Here is a 23,617-nt window from a genome sequence, read left to right as displayed (position 1 = left end):
GAAGAGAGTATTGTTCTCCTGTTCCATTAAAATGAAATGTGCTTATAATTACTGCGTACAAAGTCGTTTTTTTTATGCGTCGATTCCGGTTCCGTCAATCTGCAACCAATCGATACCAATTTATCTATCGATTGGTATTGATAATCGATACCAATCGATAACCACACGAATCTTCGCCATCGATTGGTCATCGATTATCAATATCAATCGATTAATTGATATCGACTGGTCTAGATTGATATCGATTGTCATCGATTATCGATTCCATCGATTGGATACTCCGGGAGAAATGGGACCCATCCCCATTTCCATAAAAAAGGAAAAGAGCAAAAACAAATACAAAACAAAAAACAAAAACAGATTATGTCAACTTCTAATATCAGTTCAGATAATGTTTGTAACGAGCTCTGTTTTTTTGTCCGGCTACAGCTTTCCTTTCACAAAAAAAATTTCAGCTGTGAAAGAAATGTCATGTTATGTACACCGTGAATGAATGATAGATAATGGCATACTTAGAAAAAGAAAATCCAAGTTCTCCAACAAAAGTCGAACCCATGAGCTTCCAGTTACTAGTTGGATGCTCTCCATTTTTCGTTCACCTTAGCGATCATTTCTGCCTATTGTACCACAAAGATTTAGAGAGAGAGAGAGAGAGAGAAAAAAAAGGTTTTCCCCTCCTGAAAACATCACTACTCGGACAATGAGAACAGGCCATTTCCGAGTTGCTTTTATAAAAGAGCGGCTAAGTGCAAAGCCTTTATTATGTAAATTACTTTTTTTTTCTACATGCAAACAAACTAATTTATATATGAAAGCTTTGTAGCTTAATGCACTTAGCTCCGCTTTGATAATGAAGTTCGAAACAACTCGGAAATGGCCTGTTGGGAGCAAGGTTTTTGTGTAAACATACCCTTCCTTTGCAGCAATTTGGAGCGCAGCAAACCCTCTAGACTTGCTATCAGTAAAGATCCGAAGCCCACGGTGAATGAAAGGAATCCGTTCAAGAAAATACCCCACAACAACTTTCTTGGACTCTTCGGCCAGTAAGCTGAGGGGAGTGCTGTTGAAAGATGCAAGTGGATCATCTTTTTCTTTGCCAATATTGCCGAGGGGGGAGGACATGGGAGGCGATTGTGCAAGTGTGCTTTCTGTAGTTTGAGAGGAAATGGAGGATGAACGGTTCCTTTTCTTGGAATCAGCTTTGATTGGACTGGACTTGCTTTGGTTGGAAAGGCAAATAAAAGCTTCACCATGATCTGAAATACGACAACAGAAAGAAAATAATTCGACAACAGATTGTTTCCTAGATACAATATATAGTTTATTAACAGGTTGGAGCTGTCTTTCGGGCAACTGAGTGTTGAAAGTGCACGCAATTTCACTTGACTTCGGTTTTGGTTTACCGTGCAACAAATTTCTAGAATTGATTCATGTTTGATACATGTCTGGTTGAGAAAACAAAGCAAAAAAAACAAAGAAACCCTTGCGACACTTTCTCAATTCTTCAATTTTCTTTCCAATTAGAAGACAAAAAACAACAACAACAACAAATGTACAAGCAAAACAAAACTCAAACGCACGCATTTTCCCGCCATTAATGTCATCGCGTTTGCTTCGAAATCTGATTGGTTTATTGTGTCATTTACGTTGATTATGATTGGCTAGAGTGCCTCCTTTAGTTTTGGCTTTGCCTCACTCAATTGAGTACCATTTTGTAATGTTTTAAGTGACGCGTTGCGTGACGCACGAGCCATGTGGTTATTACGTCACTAGCAAGGAATCCTGGGATTAAAGGAGTGAATTAAACATGTGCCCGAAAATAGCTGCTCGTTGTTGACTTCCTGTCCTGTTTAGTTCACTTTCGTGTGCCAGTTTAGCACAGTACACACTTCGCAGAAACAGTATTAACAGCGACATCAAAAGAAAAAAAAAAAAAACAACTCAGTACAGACGTAGCTTCCCTTGCAGTTGTTTTTGTGGAACACTACGCCCAGTCAAACTTGCCATTCCTTTACCTAATGATAAAAAACTACCAACTTTAAGTATTGTTTTGTCAACTTACCAGACAGAACAAGAAACTGTTTCCCAACAGCAAAATCCCTAACTGGCAAAAAAGAACAAAAATTGGTTTGTTTAGGGACGGTGCCTACTTTTGTTACTGTGCATACGTTCTGCTCACGTCTAGATACTCGAGTTCCCTATGGGTGGTACCTATTAATACAGAGATAGCGCGGTTTAAAACTACGCGAAGAAAGCAGAACTTAGCAAGTGCGCTTAGTAAAAAAAGGAAAATTGGGGGTAATCATGCATTTTCAGAGATGACAAAGCTTCAATATGGAAAAAAAAAAACGCCACTCATTGCTTTGTATTTTACTGTTTTTTAGAATAATTGTTGTTTAATTATCTCTAAAAAAAAATGCGTGGTTACCCCCAATTTTCTTTTTTGGTTTTCCCGCATAGTCCCAAGCCACACTTCTTTACTAGATTTTTACTGTTGTCACTTAACAGATCAGGCCCAGTTTTAGCAGCGCTCTTATTTCGTCTTTTTTGGTCGCTCGCGATCCATTTCCTGTTCGTTTCCCGTTCGTTTCCCACGGGAATCGTTTACTAAACGAAATGAAAATAAAGCGCCGTGATCGAAGGTTAATTCTCACTGCAATGTTGTACATGATTAATGTCTTAGGGCTTAATTTTGCAACTAACTCTTCTGTTAATGGCTGAATCGAAACTACTCGAATACAGAAGTTCGTAATTACCCTGCTGTCGGTTTGCAAAATAACCAGAGTCAAAAAATTGGATGAGGTGGTTACTTTCTAAAGAAACTGTGGTGTTACGTCGGTGGGGAGTGGAAACGAATGATTGGTTTATCAAAACGTCAGCACCCGAATTCTTTACGGTGGCCAATTTACCTTCAATTATTAACTTTGTTGAGAAACCAAACTCACGGCATTCCAATTCCAATTTTTCAACTGCGCTAAAAAATTGGAATTGGACCCTGCGGTCATAACACCACCAACAATCCTATTAAAAGATAACCACGAAAACGGCAAACATGCATATGTATTCAAAGGTCACCAACCTGTTATTGGTCTGTTGTAGTACCATTGACATTCTCTAGGTGAGCTAAAGTCGGGCTTCCACTGAAACACCTGATGTGCGTAAGAAAATCACAAACTTTGTCATGTCATATAATTTCAAACAAGAACTGAAGTAAGCTTTAGACATGGGCATGTACTTTACTTTTGTTTGAAAATAAGAGAGTGAAAAACGCAAACTTTGGAAAGTCAGTCATGTGACATTATCGGTTTCTAGGTCGAAGGTCGCTTGTACCGCTTTCGCATCCATGTCGTCTTCGTGTAAACGGTAAAGACAAAAAAAAAAAAAACAAAAGAATCTGAAAATGGACGTTAGGTAGAGACGACGTTTTTCAAAGAAACTATCCACGAGCACAAAAATAAATATATATGGAAGCTCGTGAGGACTTTTGCTTTGCATCCAAGTCCAATTGTTAATGATGCAATGACTGATGTGTAGCCTCGGTTTGGTGACGAGACTGCAAGACCGCTCCGTAGGAATGAACGCCACCTACGTCTGGAATGGTAAAACATTTTTCTCTGTACTTTATTTTTATGAATTTTATGAAGTATGAGTATGCATCTGTACTAGCGTGTAATCTTTTTTGCTCTTTTTAATTATTTTTGTTTTCATCCATTTCTCTGTAAATGTGTCCTGTGGATCATGCTTGGACCGGCTTTACTTTGTCCGGTCCTTTCGCTACAAGTCGATCAGCTACAAATTTATAGAAGTCGATTTGCTGCATCATCTACATTATCAGGTATCGTATTTCCTTGATGTAGAGAGTGTTTTTTTGTACCGTATTTGTCCCAGATCCAAAATGCCATTGTTACGCCATTAACAGAGGTTTAATGCATACAGTATATGTATAAAAAATACATGTAAACACCAACCATTCCTCTTGAGTTGAGTAAAGTCACAGCAAGCTCATCTGCAAACTTATTCCCGATGTTTTGTGGGGAGACCATGTCTAGTTTACCACCAACAACTGCTAAATTTGTCAAATCAGTGAACCTATGTGGAGGAAAAGAACACTATACTGTATCACATACATATAAATATACAGCTGTTTCGACAAAGGTTGTCCAAAAAAAAAAAAAGCGTAAAAGCGAACGCGACAATGCCGAAAGGTAGTCTGGAAAATACCCAATAAATTTCAATAAAAGCTCGGAATCCATATTGTCCGCCATTTAAAGTCTTCGCTGTACGATCGAGGCATTATGGATTCTGAGCTTTAATTGATATTTATAGGGCATTTCCCAGACTACCCTTCCGCATGGCTTTTACGCTTTTTTGTACAACCTTTGTCGAAACAGCAGTATTACACGTAGGTCAATGGCATTGTGTCCGTACAGTTTATTTTTAGCTAATAAATATAAATGGCTGAGCTGGTCCACGGTGAAACGGACCATGCTTTTATTAATTTTTTGTTATTGCAGACCTCATGCTAGTCTAACGACATCTATTTATTATTAAACAATAATAAATTAATTGTCTTTTTTCACACCAAATGAAACAATATGGTACGAAAAAAAGAGTATGTACATTGACAGAAACTCTAAATGCCCCTTCACACGGCGCAATTTGGCGTCTCCGTGAGATCGGCGAAAAAATCGCACCCCAAATCGCAGCTGAAATCGCGCCGTGTGAACGGCAAACACTTGAGATTAGGCTGAAGCGGAGAATACCTTGAAATGATCCTGCGGCAAGTGTACAGGTTTAGCAAAAAGATGTCTCCCTTGACTGTTGCACACACAGTAGCACCATCACTGCAGGTCACCTTACTGATAACAACATTTTTATCTGCAAGGCCACTGACCTGAAAATATCAAAACGAATCACGGTGCTTCAAAACTTTACTTTTTTTTTCCTTGTTAAAAGAACATTCACCTATGTCAGACAACAATATTTCTTGATCAAAATGTGCCCAAGCCGTGCAAGTGTAGGTTTTCAATTCATCTACAAGTAATAGTCATTAGAATTTATGGACTGTGTTGTAAATTCTGGTCACCCAACTGTCAATTTGCAGGTCTGGATAATAAAAAAGGGTTGAACATTCAATCAATAATTTCACCACCACTTGAAGTATCAAGAATAATTATTATTGTTTCAGTACCTGACGAGGGAGAGTTTGGTATTGTTCTCCTTTTATGTGACCTGTGCAAAGAAACAGTCATTAATATATCTACACACTGTTTTTATACAGTGTACCACACATACAGGATATTACGTGCTGGTGCAAAGATATGAATATTATTTTTGAGTGGTAAAAACAATAATTTACAGAGGAGAGCAGCAAGTAAGTAAAATATTGTTTTCCAACATGAGAAAATAAAATAATGTTATCATAATTATTCAAGCCACCACATAACTTTCTTTTTATTATAATTATAGACAAATTTACTGCTCCCCATTTTTCGCCGACGGTTCGCACAAACAAACATGAAAAAGCGGGAAATGACGTCATCAATCTCCTCACTAGTGAGGATATTGAAAATTCACCACTTGGATATCGCATGAATTTTACAAGTGGTGTATTTTCCAGTAATATTCTGCTGTCTATGTACATGTAATAAATAAACGTATCTACATGTACAACAGAAACCTGATTTTCAAGCAGCAACAACTATTTTGCAATAAGAATGTTCAGTTCAGAACCATGTGGAATGACAGCGAGTTATTGAGGCCCTATGCCCCACCTGAAATTAACGAATTGACGAAGGTGTGATTAACATCTCAGTTAGAAATTCTGTAATTTCTGAACTAGTACTTTGTTGAGCAAAATAATAAGTTAATATTGAATTAATTTTTTACAAACAAAACTTAATCCCAAACCTTGACAATTTCAAAGTCTCAGACAGAAGCCAAGTCCATAACAACTTTTGAGACTTCATAAAAATAGTTACACCATGTAGGACACATAGTATACATCTTAGACTGTGAGCAGGACTTCCTACTTTTTTCCTACGATCACATGCGCAGAGCCATGGTAAAATTGCGCAAATTAGACCAGTGAACAAGGAGGGATTGGGGAGAGGGAGGAAAAAGTAGGCTCACATTTTTGCTGCTTGCCGCTTGCTGCCAGCTACGAAAGTCACAAGGGTGACAAAAACTTAAGAAGAAAGAGACTGCTCCCAGTCTACATACATGGGATAACGAAATATACAATGTGACTACCTTCTTCATCCTTGTGGGTTATAGTTCTTAACTATACAATGTAGCTAGGGAAACATCAAGAAAGGAAAAGCCATGAAGGGATTCTTGTTTTGCTTAGTTGGAGGTTAACCCATGCATCACTTGCATGTAGCAGGAGACACCCAGGGTAGGCGCCCTGATAATGGACTTTACGGGTGGCTCCAACCAAAAGGGGTGCCTTTTTCAGGATGTAGGACTGGTATATAAAAGGGTAGGAATTTCAAGACCTGAGGTAGAAAAAGGGTAGGGAAAACTATCATTTAGGTACTTGAAAGGGTCTTTCAAAATATCTTGAACAGACCCAATGAAAAAAGATAGTAAGAGTGTTTCTACAGTATCTGTAGGTATGTGAAAGGGGCACCATTTCCTGTAGAAGGTACATGTATTATCAAAGGGTAACCTCAGTTTCCTGCCAAAAATGGTACATTAAAAGGTAAGGATTTGGAACTCGGGACCCCCCACCCACTCCCAGTTTTGGGTTGTGGACTCCTTCCTGGTATACTGAAACCAGCTACATGTACATGTACCAAGTGTGAAATTCTACTCATGTAGCTACTTTAACAATGTATTGATCAATTAAAACATGATACAGTACACATTGTACATGTACTTGTAGGTATGTACACAGGGACCTTACCTAATTGTCCAGCATTCAAACCACAACTGTACACCTCATTTCTAGTGAAAAATACTGAATGATAACGTCCTGCAGCAGCTCCTACAATGGCCTTTCCCTTCCAAGATTTCACTTGCACCTGTTTAACGGCAATGGGGTCAGACTTTGGTCACCCTCATTTACTTTTAGAAGTACTAACTCACCAACAAAGTAAGCTCTAACCAAAACTGTAACAATTTTGGGTCTCATCAATGGACTCTTACAAACAAAAATGCAAGTTATTACCATGAGCCAACATTTGAAGCCATGCATTACAGTAGTGCATAACTACTGTACATGTCTATGACTGTTGCATTTTCAGAGAAGGTTTGAATGATTTTTTTTTTGCCTATAGAACAAAAGTTGACAAACCACACCATTTGACAAACAGTTAGTCAAAAGAGGAAAAAGATCCACTGTAAGCAACATAATCATCACAATAAAAACTGTACAAAAGGTCTAGATACATGTAGCAGCATCTGGAGGCAAGTTAAAAGTTTAAGAAAAAGGAAAAGAGTTTTGATTTTGAAAGAAGTGTTTTGGCAGCTCTTCTGTCATCTTCAGTTTTAGATCGTAAAGTACAAAGTTGAATAAAAGTACTAACAATAATCTCATGTCCTTAAATTATTCTGGTACAGTTTGTATGTTTTTATTAGCATTTTATGTAGATCTACAATATTATTATAAATTCAACTGACTTTCAGTCAACTGGGTCCAGAACTTAGCAATTACTACTTGGCTACTGGTTGCAATGCTACATGTAATGTTAAACATCTCACCAGTTTCGGCAAGAGACATTCCTTTGGGGCAGGTGAGTGGCCAAGTTGCTGAGAGTCATTCAAACCAAATGTGTACGCTGACCTAAAAAGAAATACTGGGTAAATTAATTAAATATAATAATTATTATTTGTTATCCGGATCCTGGAAAGGTTATAGTACAATAATAATATTGAACTTCAATCACTACTGCAGTGTTTACATGTTGATTTGTTTTTAACTCACTCCTCTGTAACAACAACTGTATGATCCTGACCAGCAGCTATGGAAACACACTTCACATCTTTAAGAGCTGTGATCTCTTGAGGTTCCTTCAACAAGGACATATACATGTAAAGCATTTCCATTGCATGTTAAATAACAAAACTCATTGTCATTATTTTGTTCTAAAAAACTGTTAGTAACACTTTACAGATTTAATTGTATACACTATGCACAGTCACATACACATGCATGTACTGATAATGTTCGAGAAACTTGATGCAGAAACAATAACATTTTAATATTCCCTCTGGAACTTTTAAAACAGGTTGATGCTGTCGAAATCCAACCCCTCTCAATAAAAAGGGAAGTGGCTTCATTGTTGTTTACTGACAATAAATGTACTGCAGTTTTAACTCTCTTGTTGTTAATTTACAGTAAGTCAACCTTGGAAATTGTCAAAGTTCAATCAAAGTGTGCAAAGTCCTTCTAATCTCCAAATCTACACCGTAAAGTTCTGTGCAATTGCTAAATGCTTCTCAGATGAACCTTTAATCAATAACTACATGACTGTAATCTTTAGCTGAAAATCAATATAATTTTGTACACAATGCAGTAACTATATCACTGTTAGAGTTGAAATGTATATACACTGTATTTCTGAAAAACGAAAACAGACAAGGAAACCTTGGAAGGGCAACACATGTACATGTACAGTGTACATGTCGAAATGACTTGCTACATTGTGTAAGTTTACGCATTTACGTCACTCTGAACATAATTATTATAAAAAAAAAATTCAGTAATGCTTGAAATTATTACATGACAATGAAAAATTTAATTTACCAGAAGAGTCTCCTCATTGCCGTGTCCCAATCGACCTCCTCTACCATGCCCACAAGTGAAAACTCTACCATCAGCACTCAGAAAAACAGAGTGAAACTTGCACATCACAACCTTTAATTTAAAAACAAAAGAACAGTCCATAAAAATGAACTTGTCCAGAGAATTGATAAAGGTAAAGTCAAACTTGACACCTAGGTGGCCTTTAAGGCGGGCTCTTAACCCAGTTTCTATAGCATGAAGCAATTTGTAGGAGCTACTCGCCGCTGGATGGGATGAGTGACACGTACATGTAACTTCCATTACAGGATTACTCCTAGCACTTGTCATCAATGTCCAATTTTTCAGCTGGGTGAAGGAAGGCAATGTGTAGTGCTCCATATAAGAGAGGGGTCTGACAAGCCAAAAACCAACAAGAGGCTGGCTTCCTGAGCCAACAGAATGAATGGAAAAAAGAAGATTTGGAGAGACCCAATATGGACTCCCTGACTTTGAAACTTATGATCATTATCCAGAGAACACTGAATGTGGACTGAACTTTTTTGTCAAATGAAACAAAACAACAAGGAAGAGACCAACCTACACTGCACTGTAGCATCAGCCAAACAACTATACAATCTTCCAATCAAGAGCGACACAATGACCACTATACCACGTCCTTGCCTCAACTGTTTAGAGTACATGTATAATACTTATACATGTACATGTTAGTAATAAAAACAGTGATCCACAGATACAGATACCAGTGATAACTAACCTCTTTTATAAAAAGTTTTGCATCTCCTTCTCCACATTCCACAATCTCAGGTGCATATCTTGTACTTTCGTCCCTGTGGCCAAGAGCGAAGTTGGTGTTTGATCCCCAAGTAAACAGCTCCAGTGGATAATCTTTTAAAATAAATAAACTGGCTTTTAGAGTAAACATTCTAAAGTCCCATTAATGATAGATACATGTTCGAAAACTTGTGTGTGAGTCTACAAAAGGTATACGTTGTGGTTCAAAAAAAAAAAATTCAAACCAGTTTGATCTGTATTTCCCTCAGATAATGATAAAAAGAAAATAATAAAAATAAATAAATATTTAAATAATAATTATTTAAAATTTTTCAAACCATTAAACAAATTCAAACCACAACACATACATGTACAGTTCTAACAATAAACATGTAATGCATTTTTTTAAAACATCTTTGCCGGTTTGTATGTGAGAAATAAAACAAAACAAAACAAAACAAAACCAAAGTGGAAGGAAAAAAATAAACAAAAAAAATACAATAGTTTAATGTAAGTCATAAGGCATAAGGCTGTCATAAGTATAGTGTATCAAACTGGTTCATCATTTCAAGTCTAAAATATTTGTAAGTCCATTACTTACAACTCATTATACATGTACAATGACAGAAATCCAATTCCAGAAAATTATGGTAAGGAATGGATCATGGATTAATTCTTTAGATGCTTTGCCCACATAAAGGGGGTTTACCTTTCATCAACAGCTGAACATTTTCTTTTGGAAAATATCCCCTTTTCCCAGTCAGATTGCCAGTCCAGTATTTGTCACCTGTCATCTGAATATCCCTCACAGTATCTCCAATGCTCAATTTCAGTTCATCTTCCAGTGATGTTTTATAGGAAGAAACAACTTTTCCTTGCACTGTGATAAGACAACATTATGATATATATGAACTGGTTGACTACTTGACTTACTACTGGCAGAGACTGACTGACTGACTGATGGACTGCTGAATGACTGATGACTGACGCCTGACTGACTGACTGACTGATGGGAATGAAGGGATGACTGCTGAGTGTCTGTCTACTAAGTGACTGACTGCCTGATTGTCAGGCCGAATGACTACTGCTTGACTGCATGAAGGGATGACTGCTGACTGTCTGACGCTACTGAATAACTCAGTGGCTGGCTAAAAGACTGAATGACTGACTGCTGACCGAAGGACAGACTGACTGACTGATGCAATGCTGAAACACTGCAACTGACTGACTGACTGACTGACCGATGCAACTAGACTGACTGATGATTGCCTGACTGACTGTCTGTTCACTGAGTGACTGATCGAGAGAAAGACTGACTGACTGCTATTTGACTGACACAATGCTGATAGACTGCTCCCGGCTGGCTGGCTGGTTGACTTGCACTGCTGACTGACTGACTGACTGACTGACTGACTGACCGACTGTTTGACCAACTGACTGACTGACTGACTGACTGACTGACTGACCGACTGATTGATCGACTGACTGACTGACTGACTGATGTGAGTCTGGCTGATTGACTGACTGTTGTGACTGACTGACTGATGTGACAAACTGATTGATTGACTGACTGACTGATTGACTGACTGACTGACTGATGTGACTGACTGACTGACTGACCGACTGACTGACTGACTGACTGACTGACTGATTGCTGCCTGACTGACTGACTGACTGACTGACTGACTGTTTGTCTACTGACTGATGTGACTGACTGGCTGACTGACTGGCTGACTGACTGACTGACTGATGTGACTGACTGAGTGACTGACTAACTGACTGACTGACTGACTGACTGATGTGACTGACTGACTGACTGACTGGCTGATTGCTGACTGACTGTTTGTCTACTGACTGAATGCTGACTGACTGCTCCCTGACTAGCTACATGTAGATGGCTGTCTCACAGAGAGTCAATTGACTCAATGAGTAGCTGTCAGACTGACTCACAGGTTTAAAACTGATTGACTGATGAACTACATGCACATTTACATTGTTTACATTTTGTAACCAACTAGCCATATACAGTGTACAACAAACAAAATTGTCCATCTGCTTTGTACAGTATACTGACACAGCCTGTACGATGTAGCACTTACCTCCTGATGTAATTTGGAATGGTGAATCCAGTTGAATAAGATCCAATGGACAAAGGCCTTCCTTATCAAAACAACTCAATTCTGAGCCAAGCTTAACAAAGAAAAACAGAATAATATATGCTGTATTGTGTAAGCTGCTTAAGACTATAGCTGTTTACTTAACTTCGATCTGGAAACGACCAACACGAGACAACACTGACTAGTCTGGAAAAAACCATTGTGGGAACAAACCATTGTGTGCGCACAGATACTAAAAATAAATACCTGGATCAGTTTCACCGCGCAGTCCAGATAGCCGTAGAACAGACTCCGATGTAGTGAAGTCCAGCCGGATTCCTCATCTTTCGAGTTCAGATCGGCACCTTGCTCCTTCACCAACCACTCCAAAATGTCGCATTTTCCACACGATGCCGCCAAGTGCAAGGCGTTACGACCACACTGATCTGTTACGCGTGCAAAGTTTGCGCAAAGTCGAGGCAAGATCGATTGAACTTTCGCTGCATCTTGTCCGATGTTTAAGACGGCGGAAAAATTCAGATCGCTGTGCTTAGCCTTGCGACATTTGGGTGTGCAATCCATGGTAATTAGCTTGGTTGTGAGGCATCGTAGCTACTTGGAAAGCATGGTGAAGGATTGGCAAAATAGCCAAAAGATTGAGAACTGCTTTACGCGAAAGGTTATCAAAACGCCGCCATTTTGAATCGACACGTAACGAGAAACCGCATAGTTCGCGGGCTCCTTAGTCGAAAATAAAACACTCCATTTGATTTGCTCAGCTGATATCCTTTTGTGTTTCGACCAATCACAGGATTTGTTAGTTTTGTTGATCACGCTTGGAGATCTTGGGTTCCCATAAACATCATGGAAGCAAATTAGCAGTTGGTTGTTCATTTCGTGCGAGAATTTGTTAACATTTTTATAGCTTAAGCATGGGATTGTACCATGTGATTTTTACGCTTTCATGTATTTGGCAACATTCATAATATGCGGTAGAAATTTATTATCTTACACCGCAACATTTGAATTATAAACATTCGATCATGATAAGTTCTTGACACAAAATTTTATTTGAGGTGCATTAGCTGAGTTCAGAGAAGATTGCGAGGCCATGGACGATAACAAGGATAAAGCGCTGACAAGAAATCCCACAAGGTAAGAGGTTTTTTGGATCGAAACTGAAAGGAAGATAATTGACTGTTATACAGATTATTAAGCTTAACAAGTTGCAGGAGTATGCTGTCATTACCTGGTTCAGATCAAAGTACATCAGAAGTACATGTACCCTTTTAGTTTTAATTATGACGTTGCTCTTTAACTCAGTATGGATGATGAAGAGTTCTAATACAGTGACTGGTGATTAGCTGGTCTAGTCTTGAACTTCAGAAAGCAGTAATTGATGGGACATTCCATTTCTTTTTTAGCCTGTGCAAGAACTGTGCAAGTACTGATTTCATCAAGTTCTCTAAAGAAGTTGACAGTAATCTTTAATCTTTAATTAACATAATTGCCATTAGTAACTCCACTTTTTGCTGTGTTCATTAAAGCAGAAAGCTTCATCTACAGTCTTCATTCCCTTCTATGATGGTGGATTACATGTCAGGTGATGAGCTTTCCAAGCATCTTGGACGACAAATGTCCTTACACGATGAGAAATACAAGGACCCAGAGCCTGATGTTGATGAGGTAAACCAAAACATATCATTTACAGATGTCAATAAGTAAATAATTTCAATCTTATATTGTTGTGCACCTGCCACAAGGAGTAACTGAGGTTTTTTCCATGTAGTTTTAGGATTTGGAGGGAGTCCAGTTGCCGAAGCTTGATCGGTGCCTGAATTAATCCCCTTTTCGTTGACATCCAAATTTATTTGCCAGTTAAGGGGTGCACAGTATAACTTAATTAAGTGCACCCCTTAACTGGCAAGTAAAGTCTGACCATCGAAGAGCTGAACATTTTTACCATATTATGCTTATCGCAAATGCTTATTGTATAACATCACATCACATCTGCAGTAGCTATAAATTACAATTATCATGTGAACGTACCAGTAATAATAGTTATGTATATGTTTTTTAATAAGTGATCCTTTTTCTCAGGTTAAAGATAAAAAAGAGATAAAAAAGAAACATGGTAAGCTGAAGAAACATCAATCACACCATGGAGCAATTCTGCAGGGTTCCGAGCAAGTGCAGCTTCACAGGGTGAAAACCAGACCAAGTGCTGAGGAAAAAGATTCTCTTGATGAAGAAGAACAAGAAAATTTACAGAAATTAAAAGAGAAGGTAAACAAGACTAAACAAGAGTATTAAGTGCAGCAGCTGTTAATTGATTTAAATATTTTTGTATTAATTGATTTTCCTTTGTTTCATGGTCATTTTTAAATTAGCATAAACACAATCTATACACTATCTCTCATATTTTCAGGAACACGATGAATTAGTGCAAGGTCTTCTAATGCTACGTGATTACTACAAGGCTGAGTACAAGAAGGCGTTACACGAAAAAGTGGAACATCAGAGGAGGACCATCCAGCAAAGACAAAGTAAACTGGATGAACAAGTCAAAACATCACAAGAACATAAAGTATGTAGTTCACTGTCTCGAGGATTATCATGATGGTAAATGTAGTTTACCTAAATTGTCATTGCAAGCTTTCAAACACCTCGTATAATTATTATTATATTTGTTGCAGGAAGAAATGCGGCACAAGGTTCCCCATAGGCTGCCAAAGTCAATTTTTGTCAACGATAGCCATTTTAAGGATGGTTTATTGACTGATTATTACAAAGTAAGTCTATTTAGATGTAAGTTACACTGTCAGAAATCAGCTGAATCAAATCTAATTAAATTACGGGGCTTTTTTAAAAGCATTGGCAGGGATTTCTTTGCTTTGGCATATGCATCTCATGGACACTTCACATTTTTTTTATAAAATTCCATATATATATTTTGTTTGGATATGAAGTATTTGTAGGTCACAAAATTCAGGACTACATGTAACTTGACGATAAATGCCACCTCCTCCTGTGTGTATACTGTTTAAAACTTTAAGAACTTATTAGTATTCAAACCAGCAAGAGTGATTGCTAGCAGGCTTAAGTTTAGCCATTTACTTAAATGCAATGTAATTTGCTTGACATCAAGTATATTTCAACACTCAGATAATCAGTCTTGAAAACAAGCTGAAGAAGGAAGGATATCTTAACAAGAGTCACGAAGCCAAAGAATTTTGGGATTTTATCACTGTTCCTGAAAATTTGGAAGATGTGTTGGAAGATGGTAGGAACTTTTGAAAGAAAATATCGTTGAACTGAGTTTACTTCTTCAATGTACATGTAATTTAATTACTCTTTGCTGAAAGGAAATTCAGAAATAAATACATACATGTAGCTTTATCAAGACACAGTTTGTTTTCTTTTCTCCCTTTTTTTTTTTGTAACAGGTGAACTTACTTGGGAAAGAATTAAAAATTACCACAAAGAATACAACAAGGGATTGTTAGCAGACCTGGCAGACACAGGCACCACAGTGAAACCCAAACGTGGGCCCAGGAAAAAGAATCCAGTAAAGGTTAGAGCACCAGTGTCCACATGGAGGAGTACCACACATGGCATCAGAACGATATTTACAGTAAGTAGAAACAACAAGTTATTATGAATCTCGAAGAAAATTAAAGGAACGCGGGTGTAGTTCACATACATGATATGTAGCCTGAAGTGTGAGCTGCTGTCTCACTCACCAATTACCTACATGTACAGTGCGGCATCTTTCACTTTCGGCCAGATGCTTAGGCAAGAAGACAGTCAACACTGCTGGTAACACTGTAAGACATGAATGACATTTAAAAGGAGAATTACATGTAAACGTGGACAAACTTCATAAATCTTCCTTCGTGAAGCCAAGCCATGAATATAGTTAGACTGAGGGCTTGATTTGATCAATTGTCAATTCTTTCAACCTTTTGATCAAATTTTCAAAGGTAACAAAGTGCATTTGAGTCCATGAGAGTGTATGATGGGGCTAGCAGTCAAACTCGAAGGAGGGCTCGGGCTTCCGTTGACAGTTGAGAATTTGTGTGGGCAAACAGGAACTCGTGAGAAATGAAATCTCATCTGCTCTGATTGTCAGTATTTTGATCGCAGCTCAACGGACATTTTGAATTTTTTTTCATTGTTTTTTACACCACGGTGTTGAAATGTATCGCTTAGTTCTTATATTTTTTTACAGCCTACCACTCCGTCAGATGCCGCCACTGTCAGTGGCCGTAAGTCAAGTTCTCCAGCGGTTAAAAAGTTATCCAGTGGTAGAAAATCAAAGAAGACTCCACCGTCATCTGCCATTCCAATAGAGCAAAGATTCCCCAAAGTGAGTGTATGCATGCGAAATACGACAGAGCTTGACAAAAGACCGTAAATTTCTTTAATTTTTAACTGCTAACAAAAAGAAATTGGGAATGTTGATAGTAAGGGTACATGTAATTTATGTATTGTGGTGGGACGCCAGCATATGAACAGTACTAAAGCGCAAATGACACCTGTCTGTACATTGGTAATCTTAAAGAAGATGCCTACTAATTTCAAAGGAAAAAATTTGTGCGGTTTATGATTGTGTGGGAAAAGAAGATCTTAGCAAGTGTTGGGTAACCACGTCACCACGCATTTTGCAGGAAAAGAAGATCTTAGCAAGAGTTATTGAAATCCAAAATGAAAATTGCGGGTGAAGCACGCATTTTTCAGAGCTAATTAATCAAAGATATTTCTAAAAACGTAACAATGAATGAATTTTTTTTCCAGCTTGAAACTTAATTATCTCCGAAAAATGCGTGGTTGCCACTAATTTTCTTTCTGGATTTCATTAATACTTGCTAAGATCTTCTTTTCCCGCATAGTTATAAACCGCGAAAAAATACCTTTGAATTAGTACGCATCTTACTAAGAAATAAGAGCTTTTCTGACCATCCCGAGGTGCGCAGAACGTATGCGCAGTGGCAAATGGACGCACCATCCTTATCCTGTACCAGCCAGTTGATATGAGTGTGAAGAAGCCAAAGGACAGCCCAAGGAACTTTGCCCCCTCCTCTACCATACATGACCTGTTTAATATGGGAAGGTTGTAAAACACTTAGCAAAAATTCTTCCAACAAACTATGTTGGTCAAACATCATCTATAACAATTGGGGTGCTAAACGTTCCAACATTCTTAATCCAAACTCGCTGTCAGTTTTTTAGCTCCACTGTACACCCTTATAAGGACACGAATCTTGAAGCAGTAAAACAAAAATTTTAAAAAAGCTACGCTACGCTGTATTAATGTTTACTGACCCAGTCACGTTTAAGCCGAGTTTTGACTAATTTTCTGCCAATTTTAAGGTTGAATTCCCGCCATTAGCGGCCTACAGATTGAAGTTTGGCGATCCAGAGCCTGACCCCGAAGAAGTAAGTTGCCTCTATTTCCTGTTCGTGGTCACGTGCCTAAAATAAGTACTGTATATATTCGCTCTTGTATTTCTTCAGTTTTTTTTAAACAAATTTTAGCTTGCTGGTTTATTAATCGGTATAGTTCTGTACTTGTACGTTTTAAATTAGACTTGCTTACAAGTCGAGCTTAGAGAGCGCGAAGCGCGATCAGGTCCATTCAACGAGAAGCGAGCGAGCGACTTTGAGAGTCTTGTTTTAAATCAGTTATATTATCTGTTATCGAAACACTTCGGTTTTCTTGAACAACTGTTTCCAAGTTACTGATCTTGGCCAATTTGCTATCCTCGACCCACCGTTTGGGCATAGTTCACGTTGCAAATGGGGGAGGCTGTGACACGGTGTTTATCGTCAGCATGTCGTGCACTTGCAGTCGTTCCCACAGGCTTACAATCGTGATTACCAGTATCTCTAACAATTACGTTCACATTATTGAGCGAAACGCGTTTAGACTACACGTGTTATTAAAACGAAACACAATTCCCCTAAACATGCACTTTGTATTTGTATTTTTCTTGTGTCCTTTTTAATTGCGCTTTACGCCTGGTTCTGCAATTTGTGCGAATTACTTGTTGAACGCGCATAAAATCTAAACAAGTACATGTACACTGTACAAAATGAAAAAGAAAAAAAAAACGAAAAATGGAGCTCCAACTTGCCTTATATGTTTTCATTGTCTGGGTTAATCTTAACTCAAGCCCTTCGGACACTCGCTTCCCTCTGCTCACGAGCGCTAGTTTCACCCAGTTTTGGTTTTACCACGATCAATCATGATCAGTACAAACAGACATGAACAGTATTTCGAACACGATTCGCACAATGCAACGCTTGATGTGTACCCTTTTCAACTTGAAGCATGTTTCATTCTAGCCTGCCACGCACTCGTTATTACCTGGGATGAGGTAATACCTGGCCTCTATAAACGGCTGCGTAGGAGGCTAGTTTCATTCGTGATCAGACTAAACATCCTTTAGCCTAGTGTGAACACAGTTGTTTTAATTTTGGTAATGTTTGAACTTTTCTCTTTTTCAATTTTAGGTACGGAAACAGGAAGAAGCTCACAAGAGATTAGAAGCTAGAAATGGACTCAAAAGAACTCTTAACACGATGTTTTCACACGCTTTGGCAAACAAGGCTGCCACTCAAAGGTATCAGTTGCTTCGCTTTTTCGTGAAATTGTGGTTGAGGAACCTCGTTCCCAGGGTCTCTGCTCTTCACGTCCCAGGGAGCGAGAGCGTGACGTGAAGAGGAGAGACCCTGGGAACGAGGTTGAGTGAGGTAACAGAGCGACAGGGGGTGCTAGGGTGGTGTGCGGCACGAATTTGCCTACAGTATTGATTTTTGCTCTGGCGCAAAGTTTGCTCACATATGAAAATTGCGGCAGCTGAAACCATTTCAGGTGCAGTTTTCATAGGTGAATGAACAAACTTTGCGCCAAATTGCTCTAAATGAGTTATCTTGGCCGTTTTAGCAATTATTTCAATGAAGTAGACTGTAAAAATAATAGTTGGTATTTTAACCCGAGTTCGTCGGCGAAACTCCGAAAAGAAAATGACACATACATGCAAGTTAATAGTAGCCGACGCCTCGCTCTTTTGCTGCCTGTCCGTGACAAGTTCAGTGATATTTCTAGAGGGAAAACACACTGTTTACACAGCTGTGTTAGTTGGCTAAATGGACTCGCCTCTTGCTTGCCATATACACGTACAGCATTCGCATTATGATATCCGAGCCACCCAACCGTTTGTTTCGGTAGAATATCTGTTCGGAAATACGTAGCCCGCCTCAGAAATTTGAATTGAATTGTAAAGAAAAAGTAGCGTTTTCTTAAGCGAAAGCTCACCTCAAACTTTCGTAACGCTGAAAAAAAAATCAGTTATCCCTTTTGTTTCCGGCGGAGAAAATACATCGTTTATAGTGCGAAAGAAACAGCCAGCTAGCATTATCGGAAAGCTAATAACAAGCTCGCAAATTCGGGGAAAAAAATCCTTTCCCTAAAAATTTCGGGAATTTTAATTTTCAGCTGAAAAATTCAAGCAGATCAAACCGTGTTAGCTTAAAAGGCCATAAAACTACAGTATTTGGGAATGCCGGACAAAAAGTATTTGAACTGTTTAGCTTTAATGTTCTTATTGGGTTCATTGCCTTTGTGTTTGTATAACAACGACTCATTTTAAGACATGGGTGTGTTTTGGGTGGACCTCCTGTCTAATTCGTCGCAATACAGGCAATCAACGTGTCAACAAATGTCAAACGCAGTTTGAAAGAGAACTTGTACTGGCTCGTAAAGTTCTGCATTTGTCTTCTGGCCAATAAACATCCTACAAACTTCCAAAACCGATTTTTGATTTTAATTTTCATCATCAGTTTGAGCAATAAGTGATTAAGTTGTTAATTCTTCTCGTTTCTATTTTCCTATTTTTACAGGTTGATGGACAAGAATGAAGACTATAACTTTGAAAGCCTTTCTGGAGCAACAAATTTTGATGAGGTAATTGTTTCATTGCAATCATAAACGTTTTAGTACATGTGTGTACTTGTAGGTCAAGCCCAGTCCTGCAGTAGCAAAGCTGTTTGAAGCAACCAAAAAGGTCAGGAACAGTCATTGGCAAATAATCTTACTTACAATGTATTGAAATTTCCCTGACTTGTGTTCAGAGCGGTGAGTTTTCTTTACCGTTGTTGTTGTGTTTAATTCCTTTTTCGTGGCAATTTCCCCAGAAACTAAATGTAATGCTGCGTTTTTAGTGCAAATTTAAAGTCATACGCATGTACAATTATACTTTTCCTCGCACGAACAATTAGACATGTACCTGGAATGTTGGCAATACAGTACGGGTACTGTAAACATGAAAATCGTCCTGTTTCGACATCGGCTTGATGTCTCAGTTCTACGTTACAAGTGTAAACTCATTTTTTACAGTGTAAATTGTTGGTACCTTTAATAAACTTGATTGTTTTCTATTTTTTTGCGTCTGTAGTTTCATGAGTTAGCCAGTGTGCAGCTCCGACCGATTGGAAGCGCTAACAAGAAACAGCAGTCTAGAAAATCAAGCGGTAAAAGTACAGGTATGTATACAATTTACATGTAAGTAGCCAGTCCACAGACTTTCTGTTTTACGTAAGATCATCGACAGCGCAGGAAATAAAACGCGAACGGTGAATGCGGCAAGGGCTGTTGCACTCCACTCACTTGCCACGCTCGAACTGGCGTACACGCCTCACTCTAACAACAAATTCAACGTCTCTGGGCTGACTACAATTTAACCACCCTTCGAGGCATTTACCTCTAAGGAGTAAGTTGAGCAGGCTTATTTATACTTTCCTCGGCCTGATGATCATGCAGACTGTTATTTATTTATTTATTTATTTATTTATTTATTTATTTATTTATTTATTTATTTATTTATTGAGTGGTTGATTGATTCATTTTTGTTTACCTGTTTAGATGCGAAGTCGCAAGTTGGAAGCCGCAAGAGTACCAGCAAAAGAAGGAAAAGTCCTCAACCCGATAGTCCACAAAGAAGCGACTCCAGTATGTCTCTCTCCTCTAAAGAAGAGTAAGTGATTCATTAGAATATTCATAAACCGAATCACCTTCCACCGCATAATAACTGCACGAAAATACTCCCTGATAGCCTTCGTTTGAAAGCTCGCACGAGGATTTCATCAGCAGACTCAAGAGTTGGAACTACACCAGGGGTGTTATCAAGTTCCTGTCTTGGAATACATGTTACTGCACAAAATGCCATAAGACTTTTTTTCTGGTGGAAGTGCACTTAGCTAATCGGAAAGAAGTAATCATACAGTTTTAAACCGAACGGATTAAGAATCCCGACCGGCAGAAGGCAGACCAGCTGGCTATTATGAGCGTGGCCGAGGAGTTGAACTCGGGGCTACCGAGAAACAACTCCAGCCAGCGCTCAGAGGCGGCGCGACTTGACCCGTAAAATCATGATTAGAAATCCGGCGCTCTAACCATTCGCTGACGCTGCCTTCCTATAATTAAACTGGTAACGTGAATGTTTCTTGTTTCTGTGTAGCTTGGTAGTCGAACTTCCACCGCTGACGCTGGACCAACTCTCTAATGATTGTCACGTCAAGGTATGTTAAACTTTTGTATGAGTTAGATCGAATTTAAAACAGAGAGCAACGTAGTAGCGTTTAGTTCGGATGGCATTGTAGACGTTCGAGCGTGCGGCCTTGGTTCAGCATATTACCTTGTAGCGCAGTGTTTCCTTTGGAGATATGCTTTGCACCGAGGTTCCTATGTCGCTTACTGTGAATCCCGCGTATTAATAAGTGGCATATTGCATGCAAATCCCGCTTGTCAATTAATTTACTGAGACTCCCTCTTACAAAGAAGTGAAACATTGATACATGTATTGTTGTTTCCTTATACCTTGCTATAACGAATACCAACTTACCTCGCTGTGAAGAAGATAGAAACACAATCATTTACGAGCTCCAACCCGAAAAAAGTCCGAGCTCGATCTATGGGCTTTTGGTCAAACTAACGGTCAGTGTGGTATCACGATTTTACTCGAATGTTGTCTGCTTGGTTTATACCCGAAGATTTGGGGAGCGTTACATTTATTGCATGTTACTGCAACTCGTCCTTTCTCCTTCTTCTCTAATAGGAAGCCAAAGGTCTTAGCACGTTTTGGGTGAACCCGGCGGCAAAACAGTACATGAACACATCGAAACACTGGAGTACGGGAATAGTGTCATCATAATAGCTAGTGGCGCACCCAAGACCAAGTGTTCGTAAAAACTTCTCTGAAATGCTGATACGACGGAATCAAGCTTAATTTGTGATGTTTTTAACATCTGCTTCTTTCGCTACCCTGGATGATACTTGTTCTGCTTAGCAGCAGTCTCGCTCGTCCGTTTGTGCATGCTAACACCAGCCAACGGCAGGAAAGACAGTTTCTTTGTTCATGGGCGTCCCTGATGATGATATTGTAACCGATACCCAAAGACAAGTACTGTTACCGTAACAGTACCGGATCAGTGTATGGCATACACTGATCCGTTCACAACGTGTGACTGTAGTTGTGAGATAGGATTGATATAAAAATAAATATCAAAAAGTGCCAGAATGGTTAAAAAAAAAAAACTAACGTTTCGGGTAATAACCCTTCTTCAGTGTGGAGAAAACCGTTCTCTCATTTTCTTATTTCCGTCTCCTTATTTTCTATTGTATCTGTCTGGTGCACACTGGTAACTTAATGACATAACGACATGAAGAAAATATCAGTTTTTTCTTTATTTCGTTAAGTTATGTCATTATGTTATGTTGTTCAAACTTGTGATATAAAACATCCTCATATTTTTTTATTTGCATTTTCGTGACTTCTCCCTTATGTCGATCGTTACCGTATGTCGCTGGTGTGAAACAGGCTTTACTCCTGCAGGTATCATTACATCTGTAGCACAACCTCTCAATTTTTTTTTTTTTTTTTTTTTTTTTTTAATTGTATAATGCATGGTTCACCTGCCGTGGGGAAGTTTCTAGTAGTTTTGTCGCGTGGTAGAGGGTGGTTACGGCCAAATAACTACCCACGCAAAAGTTGCAGGAGGGAAAAAACGAACCAAAAGAAGCTCTCGTAGTAATTTTCGACCAAATCCGTTGTAAATGTAAGTTTGCCAAGGCGATTTGACGGTTGGAAGCAAACAGCTAAAGAGAACAACGGTACGAAAGTCACGATATTTTTGAATTGAAGAAATTCCCAAGCGAAACACTGATCTCTTTGAATTTATCTCGAAGAATTAACTTTCGTCACGGTTTTATATCCCAGATCGACGCATTGATACGTTATATATATACAGCCGGTTTAAACAAGATAAAAAGGCAACCGACGACCCAAAATTGATAACCCTGAAGCCCAGAGAGCATGGCACTGTAAAAGGCTGTTAACGTTTCATTCATTGGGAAGCAGCGAAGGGTGATGCTTTCGGTACTTACGGTAAAGAAAGCGGTTTTCAGTTTGAAATTCTACACTAAAACATCTGAATTGGGTGACCTCATCACCTGTGTAGCTTTTAGCTGCTGGAAAACGTTACAATAATATCACTTTTTTTTTTGGAAAATACCCAAAATCTGGGTCAGTCGGCTAAGGATGGCCTAACAATCAATCGAACTAACACCAATTTTTCCCGTGTTTCACACACTTCTCTAGGCTTAGCTCCCTTGAAGGGTCGAATTCCTTAGCTCATCTTCCTCAGAATAAGATTTATCCAGGCGTCCTGAAAAACTCTTTTGAAAATTAAGTCAGTGAAATTTCGATTGACATGGCTGAGACTGTCAAGAACAGATCGGGCTGGATTTGAGGTCACCAACACCCCAGTCTTTCGATCGAATCAAAGACGGCGTATATTTGTATGACGTACGAAAGACCAACGTCAAAAATATATTCTTTTCATCATATCAGTCTTCCTAAAGAAATCTAACCCGCCAGAGCAAACGCCTTTCCGGCTTTTGTTTCGCGGCTCATGAGTGAGACAGAAGCCGGAACGCGCA

General features: G+C 38.8%; 2 protein-coding genes across 4 annotated transcripts in view; one reads left to right on the top strand and one right to left on the bottom strand.

The window, feature by feature from the left end:
- LOC146464174 (inhibitor of Bruton tyrosine kinase-like) overlaps window positions 1-12,330 on the bottom strand; it is a 30,440-nt gene extending 18,110 nt beyond the window's left edge. Inside the window, exons 1-14 of the mRNA XM_085130133.1 lie at window positions 11,884-12,330; window positions 11,620-11,710; window positions 10,230-10,400; window positions 9,504-9,634; window positions 8,750-8,860; window positions 7,928-8,013; window positions 7,705-7,786; window positions 6,908-7,025; window positions 5,192-5,232; window positions 4,764-4,894; window positions 3,969-4,089; window positions 3,080-3,149; window positions 2,063-2,104; window positions 911-1,256 (exon numbers count right to left, since the gene is read on the bottom strand). Coding sequence (XP_084986259.1) covers window positions 911-1,256; window positions 2,063-2,104; window positions 3,080-3,149; window positions 3,969-4,089; window positions 4,764-4,894; window positions 5,192-5,232; window positions 6,908-7,025; window positions 7,705-7,786; window positions 7,928-8,013; window positions 8,750-8,860; window positions 9,504-9,634; window positions 10,230-10,400; window positions 11,620-11,710; window positions 11,884-12,198 — 1,856 coding nt within the window. The 5' untranslated portion in view covers window positions 12,199-12,330. The remainder of the gene's footprint in view (window positions 1-910; window positions 1,257-2,062; window positions 2,105-3,079; window positions 3,150-3,968; window positions 4,090-4,763; window positions 4,895-5,191; window positions 5,233-6,907; window positions 7,026-7,704; window positions 7,787-7,927; window positions 8,014-8,749; window positions 8,861-9,503; window positions 9,635-10,229; window positions 10,401-11,619; window positions 11,711-11,883) is intronic.
- Window positions 12,331-12,462: 132 nt separating this feature from the next.
- Window positions 12,463-23,617, top strand: part of LOC146464173 (uncharacterized) — a 31,987-nt gene continuing 20,832 nt past the window's right edge. Inside the window, exons 1-15 of one of the 3 annotated variants that reach the window (XM_085130093.1) lie at window positions 12,463-12,771; window positions 13,164-13,302; window positions 13,717-13,902; window positions 14,045-14,203; window positions 14,313-14,408; window positions 14,782-14,899; window positions 15,063-15,250; window positions 15,848-15,985; window positions 16,990-17,055; window positions 18,133-18,242; window positions 19,522-19,585; window positions 20,076-20,163; window positions 20,543-20,654; window positions 21,138-21,198; window positions 21,735-22,191. In XM_085130093.1, coding sequence (XP_084986219.1) covers window positions 12,728-12,771; window positions 13,164-13,302; window positions 13,717-13,902; window positions 14,045-14,203; window positions 14,313-14,408; window positions 14,782-14,899; window positions 15,063-15,250; window positions 15,848-15,985; window positions 16,990-17,055; window positions 18,133-18,242; window positions 19,522-19,585; window positions 20,076-20,163; window positions 20,543-20,654; window positions 21,138-21,198; window positions 21,735-21,830 — 1,665 coding nt within the window. In that variant the 5' untranslated portion in view covers window positions 12,463-12,727 and the 3' untranslated portion in view covers window positions 21,831-22,191. Of the gene's footprint in view, window positions 12,772-13,163; window positions 13,303-13,716; window positions 13,903-14,044; window positions 14,204-14,312; window positions 14,409-14,781; window positions 14,900-15,062; window positions 15,251-15,847; window positions 15,986-16,989; window positions 17,056-18,132; window positions 18,243-19,521; window positions 19,586-20,075; window positions 20,164-20,542; window positions 20,655-21,137; window positions 21,199-21,734; window positions 22,192-23,617 lie in introns of those variants that run through there. The other 2 variants (XR_014868589.1, XM_085130094.1) reach the window with 2 other exon arrangements.

This window comes from Pavona decussata, unplaced genomic scaffold (genome assembly GCF_977016875.1).
Source record: "Pavona decussata unplaced genomic scaffold, jaPavDecu1.1 SCAFFOLD_168, whole genome shotgun sequence".
Classification (NCBI taxonomy): Eukaryota; Metazoa; Cnidaria; class Anthozoa; order Scleractinia; family Agariciidae; genus Pavona; species Pavona decussata.
Note: the sequence above shows the minus strand (reverse complement) of the source record. Positions and strands in the feature narration are given on the sequence as shown.